General features: G+C 33.3%; 1 protein-coding gene across 3 annotated transcripts in view; it reads left to right on the forward strand.

Moving 5' to 3' along the window:
• The window catches only part of MAP2K5 (mitogen-activated protein kinase kinase 5), a 283,567-nt gene that overhangs the window by 31,149 nt on the left and 231,796 nt on the right, over nucleotides 1-20,622 (forward strand). For all 3 annotated transcript variants that reach the window (XM_027852077.1, XM_027852078.1, XM_027852076.1), the window contains exons 3-5: nucleotides 1,882-1,949; nucleotides 16,212-16,281; nucleotides 20,346-20,386. In XM_027852077.1, coding sequence (XP_027707878.1) covers nucleotides 1,882-1,949; nucleotides 16,212-16,281; nucleotides 20,346-20,386 — 179 coding nt within the window. The remainder of the gene's footprint in view (nucleotides 1-1,881; nucleotides 1,950-16,211; nucleotides 16,282-20,345; nucleotides 20,387-20,622) is intronic.

Raw genomic sequence — 20,622 nt, forward strand, 5'->3', positions numbered from 1 at the left:
TCCTTTTGGTCTGTTTCATCTTATACAACATGATTAATATGGAAATATGATTTATATGATTGCACATATATAGCCTATATCAAATTACTTGCTGTTTTAAGGAGGGGAAAGGGAGAAAATTTTGGAACTCAAAAAATTTTAAAAAATGAATGTTAAAATTGTCTTTACATGTAATTGGAAAAAAACTAAAATAATCTCTTTATGAGACTATACTGTCATTGCACAAAATGTTTTGGAATTTATTTGGAATTGTCTTCAGAGCCTGTAGTAAGTTGTTTTGAGTATCCTGGATGATGGGAGATGGTAATTATTTAAGAGTATTTTGAACTGGGAAAAATTTTTTACACTTTTTTTCTGATAAAGGACTTATTTCTCAAATCTATGGGAAGCTGAGCCAAATTTATAAAAATAAGAGCTGTTCCCCAATTGGTAAATGGTCAAAGGTTATGGACAGGTAGTTTTCTGAAGAAGAAATCAAATCTATCAATAGTCACATGAAAAAAGCTCAAAATCGCTATTGATTAAAGAAATGCAAATTACAACGACTCCAAGATACCACCTCACATCTATCAGATTGACTGACATGACAGAAAAGGAAAATGACAAATGCTGAAGAGGAGGTGGAAAAATGGGACATCAGTGGACTGTTGGTGGACTTGTGAACTGGTCCAACTATTCTGGAGAACATTTTCCAACTGTATCCAACAGGCTATAAACCTGTGCATATTCTTTAATCCAGCAATACCACTACTTGGTCTATATCCCAAGGAGATCAAAGAAAAGGGGAAAGGAACTATTTCCATGAAAATATTTATAGTAGCTCTTTTTGTAGTGGCAAAGAATTGGAAATTGAGGGGATGCCTATCAATTGGAGGATGTCTACACAAATTGTGATATATGATTGTGATGGAATACTATTATGCTGATGATGATGGTTTCAGAAGAACTTAGGAAGGCTTATATTAACTGATGCAAATGGAAGTGAGCAGAACCAAGAAAACATTGTCCGTAGTAACACCAATATTGTAATGATAATCAACTGTGAAAGACTTAGCTACTCTCATAGAGACAATGGTCCAAGACAGTTCCAAAGGAACCATGATGAAAAATGCTATTTACCTCCTTCAAAAGAATGATGAACTCTGAATACAAATTGAAGCATACTTTTTTCACTTTCTTTTTTTTTTGTATGTGTCTATATGTTTTGCATGACTTCATATGTGTAATTGCTATCATCTTATTTGCCTTCTCAAGAAGTAGGGGAGGGTTGGGAGGGAGAAAATTTGGAACTCAAAATTTTAAAAAGTGAATGTTAAATTTTTTTAAAATGTAATTGGGAAATATTTAATGAAATATATTTATGTACATATATCTGCATCTATCTGTCTATCTAGAGTGTGTATTTTTATTCTGGAAATGGCCAAAAGTCATCTAGAGCCAAATTTGACAAAGAAAATAGGTGACTAAAAATAATCTCTGCCATGTTTGGTACAAGACCAGGTGAAACTTTAAAACTTAAAAGGCTGCTTTTTTTGTGTCTCACTTATGAACTGATTCTGGATGGACTTAATTATAGAAGACTGTTGTAAGCAGTGTAATATAATATTCCATATATCATTGTACAATCATTTATATGGATGAGTCCAACATATCTGGTATCCCCTTATCTATTGTTCAGATGACCCTATTATAGAACCTTAATTTTCTGCAGAGGTCCTTTTTCCACCTTGAACCAAAAAAACAGTGTTGAGGTTTTATTTGATATCGGTTTAGAAGAGAATAGTTACAACAAATTCTCACATGGTATTAATAGATATACTTGTTTTTCCCTACCAGAAATGACACTTGAAATTTTATCATTATGTTGCTTTTTTTAATCAGATGAAGATGAGGATGGTGATCGAATTACTGTAAGAAGTGATGAAGAAATGAAGGCCATGCTGTCATATGTAGGTATATTATGCATAAGCAATATTTTTTAAAATGTTAATGTAATTGAGATCATTGTTCTTCTGGCCTACTAAGATATTAAATCTAGATAAAGTATGGCATTTATCATATTTCCCTATGTAATATGTAAGGTTTAAAATTTTTACATGAGAGTTAAGGGCATGCATAACACTTTTCAAAAGAGTTGTACATTTACTGATCATATCATGAACATTAAGAATAATGCATCTTAATGACTTTTGCATTAGGTATAGTGCAGACTAACTGGACTATCAATTTCCTGTATTTTTTATGCAGTACTTAAAGTAACGGCTCATTAAAAATGAACCCCTGGGCTCTAAAAAATTTTTCAAAATCTACTTTTAACTGGGGATCTCTTTTACCCTTCCAGCAGACTACAGTCATATTGTAGCTGCAGGCTTAATATAGATACATGATTTAAAGATGTACTGTCTGTTATTTTTATGCCTCACATGCCAGAGAGAAAGAAAGAGAGAATCTAAGGTTACTTATTGAATAAATGTGATTGACTATATCTAGAAATGACATATACTTTTTGTTTTGAATGTCACCGAAAATTTGCATTACCATTTGTATTTGACTGAAGTGGATAAATAAGATGGATGGATATATTATTAAAGATCTAGGACTTAAACTTGAAAAATTCAAATTTTTTTGGAGCAGTGCCTGAGCCCTGATTTGAGATAACCATCAGAGTTTGCATAGTGTGGTCTAGTAGAAAGGATACAGAAATGACAATTATAAGACTTGAGTTGTATTTATGGCTCAGTTTTATCTTAGGCAATTCCTTAATCTTTGTGTCTCAGTTTCCTCATTTGTCAGTTGAGAATAATGATTTTATATTACCTACCTTGTAGGATTGTTTTAAGGATAAGATGAATCATAGAGTTTTAGAGCTTAAGGGACCTTAGAAATCATCTTATCACACCCCTCATTTTACAGTTAAGGAAACAAATGGCCAAATAATTACAAAGTGTGAACATTTAGTAGAGGAGATGGAATTAGAACTCAAGTGTCCTGAGTCCTAGTCTGTGTTCTTTTCATGACACTAATACATGTGGATGCGCTGTGAAAAATTAAAATCGTTGTACCAGTGTGAGGAATGGTAATCCTGCTGACAGCCAGGTGGTATTATTTTGGTGGAAGGTTAACCAAAAACACCAGATTGCTTTGCATACAAGCTATAAAATACGAGGAAAGGTTCCTCTGAAATGTTTATTTTAGAGTAGGGAAGATGAGAACAAGAGAGATGACATGATTAACAGAGCATTGGAAAAGTCAATTTTGCATTGACTTCGCATTAGCTGCAGTGGGAGTCTTTGTGTATTGAGAATTCAAGACTGGGTTCTTCAGTTTCTTGAAAGGCAGAGAGCAGGACTGTCTACTGAAGGTTCTAGCTCTGATTTTAATACACTGGGTTAACAGTTCCAAAAGTTTAACAGCTTTTAAAAGAATAAAGTACAAAGCAGCACGTAAGAGAAAATTGTGATTTTCTCATACTCTGTTGTTTATTATCTCTGGTAGAGCCACACAGACATGTTTTCATAATGCAAAACTGGAAAGATTTGCTTATTTACATAATGGATATTGATTTATATTATCATACTGATAATTTGTCAACATTAGTATTTACCTATAAACTATCTGTGTTTGTCTAATGAGCAGGCTGAGACGTCCCTATCATGTCCGTTTTGTTATCCCCATTAACGTTTCTTCAGCTTCTTGACTTCAGGTTCTAATTGTTTCCTTGTTCTAGAATAACCTTAGATCCATGCAATTATTTGTATTCCTGAAGGTACCTGAACTCTAGAACTGGTTCTTACCTTTCCTAAAGAGAATACTCCATTTTAGGACAAGGAAAGAGAAATTTTTTCTTTTCGTGATTCTTAATGAAAATGGAAAAGCATAGCTTGACTCTTTTCCCTCTACTCACGTACCATTTCTTTAATTTGAAGAAAAATTTGAATGTTTGAACAAAAGTAAGAAAACAAAAAGTCATTTCCTTTCCTAGAGAGTATAATCACCTTTTCATTTGGTTTCATCCTGCATTTGTTCAGGTGGTTGGATTTCTGTTGAAAGATTCTAGCTGTAGTCATTTTGAACTCTAAATAGTGATGGATTAAGGAAAACAGTGGCTTGGCTATTCAATAGCCATACAATAAGTGGCACTGAGATTTTTTTTTTTAAGGCAGTTGGGGTTAAGTGACTTGCCCAGAGTCGCACAGGAGATTTATTTTTTTAATGCTATGTATGTACTCTGGCATGCTTTCATGACAGGAATTGGAATCCTAAGATAAAGAAGTTACTGACACTTTTTACGATTCTTTTCAGATTTGGTTTTTCATACAGAATATTTTCTTAATAAATTTATAGCCACTGTATTTTTAAAAACCCTCATAAAACTCCCTAGTTATTTTTAAATCCTTTGACCTTCATAGCCACCCTTAAAGAAGATCAATGAAAGAATCATAATAATAATCACTTATGTTTAAATCGTGCTGTAAGGATTACAAAAATTCTTTCCACACAGAAAACCTGGGAAGCATGCAGTACAAGTGTTATCATCCCCAGTCTACCAAATTAGAAGTTAAAGAAATTGCCAGGCCTGGAGCCAATGTTAGAGCTGAAATGAGAATTCCAGTCTTCTACTTCTAAGACTAGTAATCTTTCTACTCCATCCCATTACAAATAGTAGATACCTTTCTTTGGTCAAGCTGTAGTTGAAGCCAATAGTGAAGTGATATAGTGGATAGTGTTTAGGACATGGACTTAAAAGGTCTCCTATTCAGGACCCGTTTCTATTATGTGAAGCTATGGGCTATCAACCTCCTTGAGCTTACATTTCCCCATTTATAAAATGAGGACAATAATACTGGTATGACACAAATCACAAGTTTGTTGTGAGGAAGGACTTTATAAACTGAAAGTTGCTACATAGATGTGAGTCACTATTACTGACTCAAAAGATTAGGAATTGGTTTAGCCAGGACTTCACAGTGAAGAGGAAAATGTTTTACTTTTCTGGAGACTTTATAGTGAATGAGTTGAAACTTGGAACAGTATCCTACACTTGCTTAAATAAAACCATTTTCTGGCTGCAGGCCAGCGCAAACATACGTTTTTATCAGTAATGTAAACAGATTTTTGTATTGGAACTGAAAATGTTGCCTTTTTAATTGAAAACTTATCAATTATTTAAATTGCTAGCAGCCTTGGGCTGTTAATTTTATGTGTGCTATAATAATAGTGTACAGTGCTATTTGATCCATGTGACATACTGAATATTATATTGTCTAAGGGTTTTGTCGTGAAAATGGGTTGTTGTATAATGTTAAATAATAACCAACATATTAAACCAAAGTCTGTTATCACACATTAGTATCATTTTATGTAAGTTATTTAGAATTTGTTTTGTTTTCTTCATTAGATATATTTTTAAGAGATAATGAGAAGAAAACAAAGCTATAATAAATTGTCTTTTAAGAAAATGTAAAGTAATTTTGTCTCCAAGGAGATATTTAATGTCTTGAAAGAATTCAGCAGGCAAGTGTTATTACAGCACTATTGTGATAGCTATGTATGTTTTGTTATGAGTTTGTGTTAATCAACAATCTGTTTTTATAGCGTAGTTTCTTGTAAGTTACTGTTGTTAGAATATTCCACTATTGGGATCATGGCTTTTCCTCTGACACTATTGCATCTTTTTAATTCCTCCATAAAGTATTTTTTAATTAGAATTTGAAATGTTTTATTAGAAAAAAATTATATAGAACCTAAATATTCTGAAAACTAAATACCTGATCATTGCTAATTATTTAAGGAGCACAGTTAATTATTTCTTTAATGTAGTTTTTAATTTGTTTTGTTTTGTTTTTCCCTTTTCTTCTGGAAATCCTTAACACAACAGCTCTTCTGCTTTCATCTTTTTTGTTTTTAACATTTGGAGAATAATGACCTTATTTTCATGGGGCCTACGTAAGTGTACCTTTGGCTCCTTTATTGGTTTATTATAAACGTTGATCATTATTTTGGTATAGGATTAGGGAAGAGAGGATATTTTAGTGTTAACCTCTGCTTTTAGTTAACCTTCCATTAAGAGTTGAGACACCTAACTATATATCTTTCTGTTTTGTGTATTGCTTCACATTCTCTTATCTTCAGTGTCATGTCAGATGAAGGATTTATTGGTTTTGTTTTGTTTTGGGGAAGTGTGTGGGAGTGGAGCAACAGAATTAGCTAGAGGAATCCAAGTATTGTCCACATTCTGCTTCCTGTTATGACCAGTGCAGTGTTTGAGGAGAAGGTGAAACTAATTTCTTTAGTGTTCTTTGACCCTTGGTTTCCTTGAAATTTTAAAGATTTAGATCTGATTAGCTTTAATATAGTATTAACATGCTAGGATATGTATGTATACATGAATCTTTACATGCATATATGTATAAAGTATTGTATGCATATGAAGTATGTATATGAAACTGATTGTTTTGGTTGTTTATCAGTCATTTTTCAGTCCTATCTTACCCTGTCACTCCATTTGGGGTTTTCTTGACAAAGATAATGGAGTGGTTTGTCATTTCTTTCTCCAGCTTACATTACAGATGAGGAAACTGGGGCAAACAGGCTTAAGTGATTTGCCAGGGTCATACAGCTAGTAAGTGTCTGAGGTTAGATTTGAACTAAGGAACATGAGTCTTTTCCTAACTCTAGGCCTGTCCACTCTATCCACTGTGCCATCTAGCTGCCCTGGATATAAAATAGAAATATAGAATAAAAATGTTGGAGCTTGGAAAAGACCTTATTAAGATATTTCCTTTAATCTGTTCAATAACCTTTTGTCAGCTTTTCCATTTCCATCATATTCTCTTGGTATGAGAAAAAGTTGAAAAAACAGTTCACAGCTGAATTCCCCCTTGCCATTCTTTGAGGCTTTACAGTATTACTTAGTGTTTCTCTGAGACTAAATACCTTCAATAAACTTAGTCTTCAGTGATTGGTTAGTTTTATTGTTAATAGTAATGATGATGATGACAATAAAGATGTTCCCTTTGTATAGCTCCTTAAGGGTTGCATAGAGCTTCCCAAAACACTTCTGTGAGCATGGAATAGTGCATTTTTATTTTACAGATGAGGAAACTGAGGTCAGGAGATTCAGAATTGTGAGCATGAAAGCCAAGATTTAAGCCCAGGAATCCGTAAACTGAGCCCCACTACATTTTCCACTGTGTTATTTTGACTCAACCCAAACCCAAATCCGTTGATCCTTCCACTCCACTCATTGCCACTGGATAAGATGGTGGGCAATATATTCCATTATGGTTTGTTTGTTTTAAAGGTAGAAGATGCCAATTCTATGTGGTTTATTCTGGTAACAATCTTTTAATAATAAAGACCCTCCCTTATGCTTCTCTGAAAATAATAGAGATTGTTACAAGAAGTGGAAAAGTGAAAATAGAGGAAATTAGTAAACTGACTAGAAATTTGTCTTCCTTTATCAGCAACAATAACAGTAGTGGTATTTATAAACAATATTAGCTAACAGCCTCACATACCCTTTTACACTTTACAAAGCACTTTATATGTGGCTCATTTGAGAGAAGAATAATCTGCTGCAAGACCCTGGTCATTATGGGCGATCCTCATCTCAGGCAAGCAAAATTGTCTTTTTTCGTAAAAAAAAAAAAAAATAGTATCTTTCTCTGTGTTAACTTGGCATCTGTATAAATATAAAGAATTATTATTATTCTACTAGGAATCACCTCCAAAGTCATTAAACACAAGCCTTGCTATAGAGACCTCTTTTATGGAATTGCTTCGGGGGAACTCAAGAAGGTGCTAAGCATTCATTGGTAGCTTGTATGGGCATACCATGCTGCTGTTCAGGGCAAGTTTCACAGCAGATAACTGGGATGTTTACGATACATTGTTGAAAAAATGATTGCAAATTATGGGAATTGCAGCAAAAGGGCTAGCACTCAGTAAATTAGTGTCATAGAAAAAGTAGTGTAAATTAAGGGTAAATATACATTGTAATATAAAGCATTTTACTGTCTGATATTTTTTTACTCATTTATACATAAACACTCTTGTTTTAAATAGCTGCTGAGCAGTATCTTCATCAAGGTAATATTTGAACTGGTCAAATAAAGCAACCTATTTGCAATGGAATGCTTCATTTGGTCAGCTGTCTACATAGCTGGATATTCCTTTTTCTTTTCTTTTTTCTCCCACTTATTTAAGTGGTAATTTCCCTGAAGCTACTATTTTAAATAATGAAGTTTTTTTCTCTGACTTCAGAAGTAAAGCAAAATTTCTACACTTCAGAAACCAGGTGAAAGGTCAGTGTAGACATTCCTCCAAGCTAAATATGATGATTCTATAGGCTTTGGCTGAGTGAATCCTATGAATTTTGAGTTTATCAGCAGATATGACAAGTTTAAAACTCTTCCTTATCAATATGTATTAATTTAAACCTGTCCAGTTTGAATTCCATTTGCTGTTGTGTTACCTAATCCTCCAACTGGAGTTTGCTAACTATAGTTTTGCCATTTAAAGCTAATAATGTCATCATTAAACTTTGCCAACTTTTTGTATTTTTTGCTTCCAAATAATTAATAAATATGTTTATTTTATAAGTCTGTAAACAGACCCCAAAGCTGTTCCTTGTTGACCTTTTAATGAGAATACTTTTTGCCCTGGTTTCCTTTCTTATCACTGAATCAACTAATCAGTGATTGTATTGTGGACAATTGCTCCATAATCATTTTTGGAAAAAAGGTATGTGAATTTTAGCAGGGGAGAAAGCCCCAGCTTGCTGACCAGACGGTGAAGTTTTAGGGCAGTTTTGTGGACAAGTATGTAAATGTGAGCATGAATTTACCATTGAGGCAGATTGGTTTCATGTGTGTGTGTTGTTTCTTTTTTTTTTGATCTGTGGGGGCAGTTGTGTGCTTCATAGCAGTTTAATTCAGCAAAGAAAATCCTGTTACTGAAAGATATAAGGGATAATTGAAAGGAGGTATAACTGATGACACAGTAAAGTGGTATTGTAATTGAGTTTGTAGGCATCTTTCAGTCTTATAATTGTTGGCTTCTTCAAAAGAAAATCTAATAATTTAACTATGGACTACAAATAGTTGGTTAGTTTATTGATTATTGCTGTAATTACTGACTGAGCTACATATAATGGGGTAGACGCTGTATTAGCAAAGAAGGAATTTTAAAATTTTGTCATTGGAGGGAGAGAGTTAATAAATTTTTTTTCTTTATAACTTGAAATATTATACCAATTATGTTGTCTGTTAGGTCAGATTAAAGACAGATTTAAGAAGGTGACTTATGGTAAAGTTAGGGAAACTAATAAAATAAGCTTGATTTTTCTCTTGTCAGTAAGTTAGAGATGTGGGACTAATAACAATACTTTTTATAATTCTTTATTGGCTCTACAAAGCAGCTTTCTTCCAGAAATTAAATAATATTCCTTCTGTTATAATTAGCTTGTTACATTTATATATATTACTATGTTAATAAGATTGCCTGAAAAAAGTGCTATTTTCTCTGGACCAATCAAGCAAAACTTCTAACCATTTTAGTATCATTGGCCTTTGTGTAGGACTTACTGCATTGATGGTAGAGTGTTTCTATGGAACTTCTAGTTTCTTTTAGTTCTTCTGGTTCCTTCCAGTATTTCTAGTTTATCTTCGAAGACCAGAGAGGAAAAAAAAAAGAGTTGAAGAATGTTTTTTGTCCAAACGATGTTGTCCAAGTGGATGATCAAACCATAGAGCTCCTCCATTAGTACATATATCTTAGCTAAGCATTGCACTGGGCAGCTAGGCTTAAAATGAAACAGTATGAAGCGAGCAGGTCCAGTTGCTTTAGGGAAACAGTGCTGTTCTTTTGATGATCCTAAAGTTCTCCCTGAAACAAATGCCCAATTTTTAGAACACTGGTATTCTTCTGGGGATGTTATATATGTACATACACACATACATACATACATATATACATACATACATATATATACATAATTGCAGATCATGGAGTCCCACAGTCTCTAAAGAATTAAAATTGAGAATCATGGATCACAAACTCTCAGAGTTGTGAAGGATCTCAGAAGCCCTGTAAGCCAACCTGAAACCCAACAATAATTCCTTTTTCTGCATCCTCAACAAGATGGTCATTTAGCCTTCATTTAAAAACCTCAAGTGCAGAGGATTCCATTACCTCCTGAAGAAGCTTGTTCCACTCTTAGATGGTTCTCATTGTGGGACAGTTTTTTTTTATTTATATGGAGCATATTTTTCTTTTTTAAGATTCAGGTTCAATGTAGGAAAAATTGCCTAACAATTGAGCCTAAAGCACTTTGATTTACTTATTCTATGGAGGATTTATGGGAGGAAGTGGATGAGAATTTCACAGAATGGAAAAGTGTGGACAGGTTGTGCTTTGTGGGGGAAGGCTAGTAAAATAGCCATATAATGCATATGTGGGAAATGCAGGGCCTGGTTACAAAAGATAAGTATTTAATGGAATAAAACCATAAAAGGAATTAAAAGCTTAAGTTGTTCCTCATAAGGCTTGTGATCATAAATTACATACTTCATCTATCTTTACTCCAGGAGTAGATAGAATTATAAATTTCCCCTGTACCATCCTTTAGCTTTTCTTAATATTTCCTAAAACTTTTCTTCTCTTCTTTCTTTTACTGAAAATATCTTAGAACTAACACTCTCTGTAGTAGCTTATAAAATATAAAAACAAACTGGGCAGTACTCTAGAGTGTAAATCTTACTAAATCATTCATACCAAGCATTCTCCCAAACTGTAGTATATTTGCTCTGGTGGTGTTGCTATAACTTTTGCCATTAAAATTATACTGCATATTTTTCTTTAAAAATGACTTCTTATACACTAATATTAGGAAATTGTATGGATTTGAATTGATTATTTAATGTACAGTCATTTTGAGGCTGGGCTACATCAGGAACTCTCTGAAATAAAACCTTTTCCCTAAAATTAGAATTCTTTTCCAGACTAAAAACTACCAAAGATTCTAAATAAGAAATGTAGTTGTGAAGTCATAAAGCCATAGTCATAGAAATCTAGAGTTAAAAGGAATCTTAGTGATCACATGGAACAGGAGTTCTTAACCTGGGATCTGTGAACTTAAAAAAAATTGATAACTGCATATCAATAGAATTGGTTTCCTTTTTAATCTTATTTTATTTACTACATTTAAAATCATTATCTTGAGAAGGGGTCCATAGGCTTTATCAGACTGCCTGCCCAAGGAGTCCAGGACACAAAAGAGTTTAAGAACCTTTGATCTAGAGGCAAATAGTCAATAAGGTGAGTGACCATGCTGAGTGATATGATTTTGAACTCAAATGAGGCCTGAATGTGAACCATTAATACTTATTTTCTTGTGTAATTCAAACTTATCCTGCATGGAAAGACACATAGTAGGTATGAGCAGGCTACAACACATTACAGATGATGATTTGTACAGGCATGGTGTAAAGGATATCATCACACAAATGTATGACTAGAAAAAGTAATGAACCTGTCATGGAGAAAGAGTGAGTGAGGAAAAAGCAGTAGATAACCCATATTCTCTAAGGATCTCCGTGAAATGTTGGAAGATCTCAAGGAAGATCCACCAGTTTTCTTTCCTCCTAAGCATGTTGGGTAGCACCTTAATCCCTTGTGAATTTAAGGAAGGACAGAAAAACACAAGTTGGACAAGCACAGATGGGTGGTGGTCTGCATCACTGAAGAATGTCCATATTGATGAGATCACAGATCTCTCCAAGTATGGTAGTTGTGTTCTGACGTACTAACCTTAGAAGAAATGTCACCTATTTTTACGTGGGAGGTGGGAAATAGTATCATTCTTTTTTTAATATAAGAAACAGGTACTGAGAAAATTGGTGCCTTGAAAAGTCACTGGTGAGAGGGAGAACAGAAGATGAAATTAATGTTTGTTTAGTTAGCAGATATATATGCTCTCAGAAATTTACTCAAGAACACCCATTTAGTGAAACATCTTATAGGATGGGTGTTATTGGTTGAACTGGATCAATCAGCATAGTTCTACTTCTGTTCTTGCAAAACTTTCAACAAGCTTATTTAGAAGTCTTTAATGTGGACATACCATGATTCAGTAAAAGTATTTCTATGGAATTTTTTCTTCCAGAATACTTACTTTGTGGAAAGTATTTTTTATTTTGACTTAATGTAATCTGCCAGTTTCTTCTGGTTAACTTTTAGGAAAAGAGAAACTTATTTTATTTTTATCATATTCAACATCATGCTTTTGTGTTGGCAGTTCATCAAGATAAAATGCAAGATTGTAAGATCCCTCAGATCTTAGAAAATATACTGAGCAATAATAATTTCTGGGAACACAACTGGGAAGAAAGAATCTCCTACCAACCTAAATAGCAAATTGGTATCTTTCCCACCCACACAGTTAGAGAAAATATATAGAATGTTGAACTGATTAGTCATTAAACGTTTGAGGAGGAAAAAGCTTCTAGAGCGGGGTGGGATCTAGTTCATTTGGCTATGCAGGAGTGGAGGTAACAGAGGTGACAATCCCTTGATAGCATTATTATTATAGTGTAGTAGAAAGAATGTTATGTATGGAAAAAGTAAACCAAATTTCATTCTCTTTGAACTTTTTTGTGTGTTTTCTTGGCTGGTTAGTGTTGTGGTTCTTTTTTAAAATTTGTAACTTAACTTTTATGTTTCTTCTTCATTAGAAAAAATGTACTTTTAGTGTTATAGGACCCTTCTTAAATGGCAATTTTCCATGAAGAAGAAACCATTGTAATTATTGATTGAATTTGCTATTAGAATTTGAATTAGATTGATTATAAAAAGGAAAGCTGTTAGATAACTCTCAAAACAAAACAAAGCCAAAGAAAACATGTACTTATCCCCTTGCTGAATGTGGCCCTCAGTCTCAAGTTAATTAGATTTTGAATAACTATGCTAAACTTTGTGTCACATCCTTATTAAAATTATTTAAGAATTTTTAAGAGCATCTCAGAGGGATGCTGAAATTAATCCGCAGCTGGTTCAGGAGGCTCCATTAACAAATACAAAACTGATTAATCTTTGCCTGGTTAGCTTATTGATTATTGCCTCAAATTTGGTAACCATTAATACTAACTTTGATCTAATAAAGCATTTTTGCACTGGTAATTTTGTATGAGTAAATGCTGGAAAGATTTTGGCAGGTAGATAAAATAAGTTGTATTTAAAATATAGTGATTATGAGATATGAGATTATAGATACTCATATAGAATTATAGATATAGATGGCAGATCTAGCTAGCCACTTTGCTAATATTACTTTGATTGTTCTGGCTAGTATCTTGGCAGGATGAGCTACCTTGTTTGAAATTCTTTTCAAGCCTAGTAATTTAGTATTTGGAATTATTGATGGATTTAATCCTGTTTAAAAAGAAATAGGAGCTATCCCTCCTCTCCCTTCCACCCCTTTCTTTAGAATGGAAGGTAGGAGAAAATGAAAATTTTGGAAGGAGGAGGGGAACACAAGCAAGAAGAGGTTGACTTGATGCCAGAAAGAAGTAAGGGTAACCTTTTCAATTTTTTTGGTACTTTTTGATATAGAAGAGGCAGCAGTTGTGACTGAACTCCTGGGAGCTCTGCTTAGGTTTATGGCAATTCAGAAATTGGCTCAGCCTTCTTCATAATGGTCATCCTAGTCTGGGGTTTGAAATGGGATTAAGGATGTATTGCTCCAGCACTAAGAATTTAGTTTGGGGAGGACCTTGTTTATGACAGACCTTAATAATTTAGTTTAATTTATTCAGGTATGTAAAACTTACCTCTCCTTTGGTCTTAATTGGGAATACCCAGTAATACAAAGACATTGAAAACAAGATTTTAGTGGAAGAAAATCTACTTCACATTTGAAAGGGCTCAGTAAAAAAAAATTTACCTTTAGAAAAATTAATAAATTACCCATTTAACTTCATTAATCTTAATTGTGAAAATAGGTGCCTGTATAAAAAGAGATTTGAATTTCCAGAAATTTTCCAGTGACACCAGTAGCCTATATTTTATCAATCATATACCAAAGATCTAAAGTGAAAAGACAGAATTTTTATTTATTTGTGAGGTAAATAAATAAAATAAGGAAACAGGCCAATTTCATGCATGCAAGGTTTTATAGTAGGAAAAAAATACATTGCACCTGTTCTTACCCTTTACATTTGAGGGTATTTGTTTTCAAACTTGACCCCAAGCACCATTTTCAGACACCTCTGTAATTAATTTGTTATATTAAGGCATAAGAAGATTTTGTTTGCTTTGGTTTCTAGGAATATGTTGAATTGGTAACTGAAATTATTTATTGTACATAGCAGTTAATTAAAGAAAAGCATTAAGTATGGGAGAGCAGCACTGCTGCTGTTGTCTTGTATCAGTATAAAAAGGCAGTAATTTTTTTGACAGCCACTGATTGGAAAGTTGCTTGCAGCCTTCCAGAAGCAAGGGGTACATGCTGTGGATCAATAACTGGCAAATTTTCCATTAAAAAGAATACCTGAGCAATGTTCCAAATAGCCACTGGCATCTTAATTTTCCATGGAAACCTCAAACACTCAAGTGCTGAGGACAAGTCATTTTCGGACAATTTTTCCAGACTACTTGTTAACAGTTATTGCTGTCCCAAAAGGTTGACAGCCTACATGATTGATATTTCATTTACTTGTCATCACTGTTTGAGTAATGGCGAATGCTGTATTTCTGTGGTTTTAAGGAACATAGTCTCCTGAAAAACGTTTGCCTTAGTGTATATTCCAGAGAGGATGTAGTACACATTTATTCTGTATGTATATAAGTCTTTAGTGTCCTGGAATGGGAGAACCGATTTCCTTTACAGTTTGAAGGTCCCTGGAGAGCAGTGCACATTTTTGTAGCCCCCTAGCTATCAAAAATCTACCTTTACTTTATTTTTTATAAGGGTGAAGAGACTTTTAGTGTATTACTTGTGATTTCCCGAGATAATGTAGAATTTTATAATCTTCTGTATTTCTCTACAAAATTCACTTGATTCAATAATTCCACAGTACATAATAATTATTATTTAAGAATTACACTGTGCAGAAAAGTGCAGCAAAGTCATATGTAGTGAGAACCTTTTTGGGAAGTCAGCAAAGGCTCACAAAGGAGATATTCCCCAAATGTTGCAACTAAATGGTAGTCATTTGTGTCTTAACGCCAAAGTATTAGAGTTTGGTTCAAGGAGAGTGCCCTTAGAAGGTACCCTCTCAAATTACTTCATCAGCAGTTTTTGTCTTTAGTTTTCTATAAAGAACATTTTGGGTCATCTGTTAGCAGGAGTGAAGGAACAGAAGCCATCTCTAAGTCTCCAATCTTCATCTCCAGTTCACTTGGACTTTAATGATTCGTGCTGGTACCCATAATTGCTGAGAGAAGAGGAATAAGCTAGTAAAAACTAACATTTATTTAATCACACAATTTAATTTATTTTAGTAAAATGTCATCTCTGTGAAGACTCCTGAAAGTGTTTTCATTTCCTGAGTTTCCTTGTTATAAGTTTAATTGTGCATTGAAAGTTGTCCATAACAAAATGTCAGTAAGGCTAAGTCTTCTTTGTTTTGTGCTGGGTTTGAGCGTGCTTACAGCTTGGCAGTGGTCCTTTTGTATCACTTTAATTCGACCTTCTTTGGAACCCTCCCAGTACTTATTAATGTAATAGGCTTTATAAAAGTTTAGTTTTGGATTATGTTTTCACTGGATACATATATATGTATATATATATGTACATATGTATATACATATATATTTATGTAAAGAATATGTGTCTTATTGGCTGGCATGTGGAGCAAAGTCAGATATAAAACATTTACATCTTTATTTGCCAGTTTGGGGTAGGGGTGGTGTGGGGAAGAGGCAATAGAGTAATTTAACATTTAAATCCATTTGTATTCTATTTAATAAGTAACATTTTAAAATACTTTCAGAGATTATATAAAGTTTTAATCAACATTTTTACTTTAGAAGTATCAGTTGTATCTGGGGGATTATGTAGTCATTTTGATGTTCAAATAGGGGGAAAGTATTCTCAAGGCTGATATGTATATTAGCAATTTTAAAAAACTACAATGAATTAAACAACCCATGAGTGTCCATTCCAGTATTCATGCATTACTGAGTAATCTCTTTCTGTAATCTCTTTGCAGTATTATTCCACAGTAATGGAACAGCAAGTAAATGGACAGTTAATAGAGCCTCTGCAGATATTTCCAAGAGGTAATGTTTAACAGATTCTAATCAACAATGATTATTTCAGTAAACTGTTTCATCAACAGTTATGTTTTCCAAAGGTTTAAATGCACATAGCATGATGTTTAGCTCTTAATTTGAAAAAACAAAAGAAGTATTCATTATTGTGGGGATTGCAAGCTATATTATAGTTATGGCAGATAAAATATCTAATTTACTAGAGTAAATTAAACTAACTAGATTGCATTTTGTTTTCAGAGTGCACATTTATATACACTTAGAGAACTCTTTGGGATTTACACATTTTCCAATCTAAGGCAAATGAATAACTTTAATTCTAGTTATTTGTAAATTGTGACTCATGATGATGGCCAGTGAGTGTTGTTATTGAGTGGAGTATTTTCAGTCAGTGAGGGAAATAAAATTAGCTAACAGTTTTTAAGGGAGAAAAATTGGTAAAACACTTAGTGGTTGTTTTGTTATTTATAACAATGAGAAGTTCACATGCACAGTCATTTAATAGTTAAGCTTTTAAAAATTATGTAGGGGCTTAAGGGTAAACCAGTGGTGCATGGAACCAAGTTGTCTTTTTGCCTTCTGTATTAGGCGGTGTGGGTGTTTTATCAGATGTGAGTATTTGAAATGTAGAGACTTTTCCTCAGAATTTGGATAATGTTGAAAAGAAAGAGATTGCTTATAAAAATCCGTTGGTACTTTCCAGTTTATCTATTGCCTTTCTTGGAATCAGTGCTTCCTAATTGATGATACTGATAAATTCCAATTCTTTAAGTACATCTGCCAGCATTAAATTAATTAAAATAATGAAAAATTAAACTCATCCTTGTTAATTTGCTTCTGTACAAAAAATCACAGAATGAGTTTTCTCATTTCTCAACGTTCTAGACTTTCATTGCTTGTTACTCAGAAGTTTGAACTGGACAGTTAACCAATAGAAATCTTATTCACAATTACAAGGTCTTAAAAGGAAGTTTGCTGACTTGGGTCAGTCTTGTTACTCCGTATAGAGGTTTGGGAACCATAGCAACTTTAGTCTTTCAGACATGCCAGTTTTCTTGTTTTTTGTTTTGTCAGTTTGAAATTTTCTATCAGCTCCTTTTCAAGATTATCAATATCCTTGTTATTTTGATGCAACAAACATTATTTGTACAATATTATAAAGAATTTGTTTAGCTCCTGCTTCTGATTCATATTAGCTATGTGACTCTGGGCAAGTCACTTATCCTATTAGTGCCTACTACATTAAAACTACAACTTATTGAACAATTGCAGATTTACATTGATAGAGAGAGGGAGTTTTCTCACTAGACATTGCTCTATACCAATAAAATCATAACTCCAGGAAAAAAATAAAGCAAATTTTAAAAACCTCCTCCATTTTGGTGGTGTTATTTTTTGTTTTTACTAAAAACTTTTCAAGTCCAGGTTGATTTGTTTCAGGCTTTGCGTTTTAAGGCCTGTTAGTTTATTATGGTAATACTGCCCTAACAACTTTTGGTATCCTTACATATAGTGATAGAAAGTAACTGAAAAGATTATCTGATGTACCCTCTGAGCATTCTCTAACCCTGAGGAATTTTTTATTAGATTATTTTTAAATACAAACAGACAAAACAAATTGCTAATTTGTTAATGATAATATCAGTGTATTATTGACATTTGATATTTATTTTGTACTTTAAGGTTTTATACATTATCTTAATTTATTAATCAACGTTTCTATCTTTTGAAGGATACAAAAGTTAAAGTGTAGATAAGGTCAGAAGAGTTTGGAGGATTGAGGAAAATAATTGCTGTAGGTAAGGAGAGGCTGCTCCAAAGTGCTAGAAATTGTCAGTGTCAGATCTACTGTACATTCATTCACTCTGTTTTGCCCCATATAATGAAAGCATATCAAAGCTAGAAAGGACCTTAAAGTTCATCTGGTCCGTTTTCCTCATTTTACAGATGAGGAGATGAAGGCTTAGGTTAAGTGACTCTTCCAAAGTGACCCAGCCAGTAAATATGCAGAACTGGGTATTGCACTTACTTGTCTGATTCCAAAGAATATAGGGTCTTCTCCTACATTATGAGCTCTCTGATTCTACTGCGTCATCTTTAAACACTCAGGTTATGGGAGCGTAAGTCTCCCTGTTACTGAAATTCCTTTGATTTTGTATGCTTATATTTCTAGCAGTTTGTAGTAATTTATTGCTCTTTAAATATAAGTGAGAGAGATGAGTAGGATTTGGAAATTTGCAAAATTGAGGTTCAGACATGTCTTCAAAACCTTTGACCCAATAGGGAGAAAAAAAAATGATTCAATTCCAACACATTCAAATGTACCCTATTTCCCAATATACATAGTTCCTTTGAATACTTGAATAATGGTTTATATTTTATAATGAGGGCCCCTTTACAATTAAAATGTAGCTTTAACTATAAGCAAGTAAAAAATGCACTAGATTTTTAATAAGTTGGGTTTCTTTGATTATAAGAGGAAATGTTACTAGAGAGCTGTCTCGGAATCAATTAAGTCCTGCGTCTGATGTTTCCAGTCTGTATGACCCTGGCCAAGTCATTTAAACTTTCAGTTTCCCAAAGCATCTTTCTAAGACTAACAGTTGCAGAGCAGGTACTTATCTGCATTACTTGAGGAAATTCCTTGCTGGGAATTCCTTACCTGAGTGAAATTGTAAATCCAATCTGAAAACACAGGATGCTGTGACTTGGATTTTAAGGAATTTTTTTTGTTTTTTTGCATCTTTAAGTTCTTGATCATAATGGTTTGAGAAGCCGTATGAGGAGACATGGAAATCCAATGATTGGAGATCAAGATTAAAGTCTGTTTATTATTCATGGTAAAGAACTCACTTATTAAAAGTAGCATTTATACATGAAGTATTTCAGTGGAAGTACTCTAAGTGTTCCTTAGCAGCTATTGATGGGCTATCAAGGACCTGGCATTGAGTTCATGTGTCTACTCTTTTGTTCAAAAGGTTTATTTACATGTAAAAGTATATTTGAAATCCAGATTATAATTTATTCAAGAAAAATACTCATTTTGAAATGGACTTGTGATCATATTGATTTGAATATTCTGTCTAAGAAAGAAACGTTTACAAACAAATTTTATCAGACTATCAAACTGCTGAGAGAATAACCTGGGACATTCACATGTACTCGAAATGGGTAAAATGAAAAGAAACCTGATGTGTTTAGTAATTGTTACTCATGACTTCTGATTAATAAATAGTTCTGTTTCTTACTGTCAGAACAGAAGTAAAATACGTGTGCATCTAAGGGAGGAAAAAAATCAAATTCATCCTTCTTAAAACAATCAATCAAAATTGACAGGCCTTTAACATACAATTTGTAGGGCACTCTGGTTTTCAAATGGAAACAGTCCATAACATGTAGCCAGGAGCTTTTGTATTTTTAGCATTTGATGGAGGAGCATTTGCTGAATAGATAAAGTGCTAACTTGTAAAATAGAATATAAAAAAATTGCATTTTTCCCCTGGTACTCCATCTTCAGGCCTAAATATTAGTAGATGTCAGTATTTATAAGTAACATGATACAGTGTTTGGTATTTTTGTGTTTTAGTGTGACCCATCTGCTTATAGTTGTACAGTCTGGTCCCTTAACTTGAATAGTGTTCCTTGCAATCTACAGTAGTCTTTTTGGTAGAAGTTTAAAAAAAAATGATATTGAAAGAAAGAAAAATTTATTTTTAAGATACTTTAAATGATAGAGGAAATTAAATGTAAGAGAGTGAAAAGATGTTACAGAAATTTGAGTTATGAAAGGAATCTAATCACTTTAGCTCAGTTAACTTGATTTTGGTATGTTTTAAGCAGAAATTGGAATTTATATTGGGTAATGTCAGAAAGCTCTTTGCATTTATAAATGCTCACTCCTGCAAGTTAAAAATCCTGGTTCATAATTCCCACTTTGGGTCTAGGGAGCCACTTTTCAATCATTTCTCTCTGCTAATTTTGGTGTCACCCTCATTTCTTTTTAAACGATTCATTTTGAGCAAATTTGTAAATGGCCCTGATGTGTTCTACAATTTAGTCAATTACTGTTTCAGCCTGCAAGCCTCCTGGGAAACGGAACATACATGGCCTGAAGGTACGAATTTCAATAATTGTTTCAGTAAAGTTAGATGGATTTGTAATGCTGTGTTCCACTTATTGAAATGTCAAATAAAACTGCACTTTCTCAAGCTCTGACAAGCAGTTTTTTTAAAGGGAAGTGGGGGAAAATCATCTGTAGTATATGCTTAATATCTCCATATGTTTGGACATGAGCTGTTTTTTATTGAAATCTTTCTGTTCTTTGAATTCTTTTATCTTTGTAAATGTGTT

Source organism: Vombatus ursinus, unplaced genomic scaffold, assembly GCF_900497805.2.
Source record: "Vombatus ursinus unplaced genomic scaffold, bare-nosed wombat genome assembly UNPS02009205.1, whole genome shotgun sequence".
NCBI classification, from domain to species: domain Eukaryota; kingdom Metazoa; phylum Chordata; class Mammalia; order Diprotodontia; family Vombatidae; genus Vombatus; species Vombatus ursinus.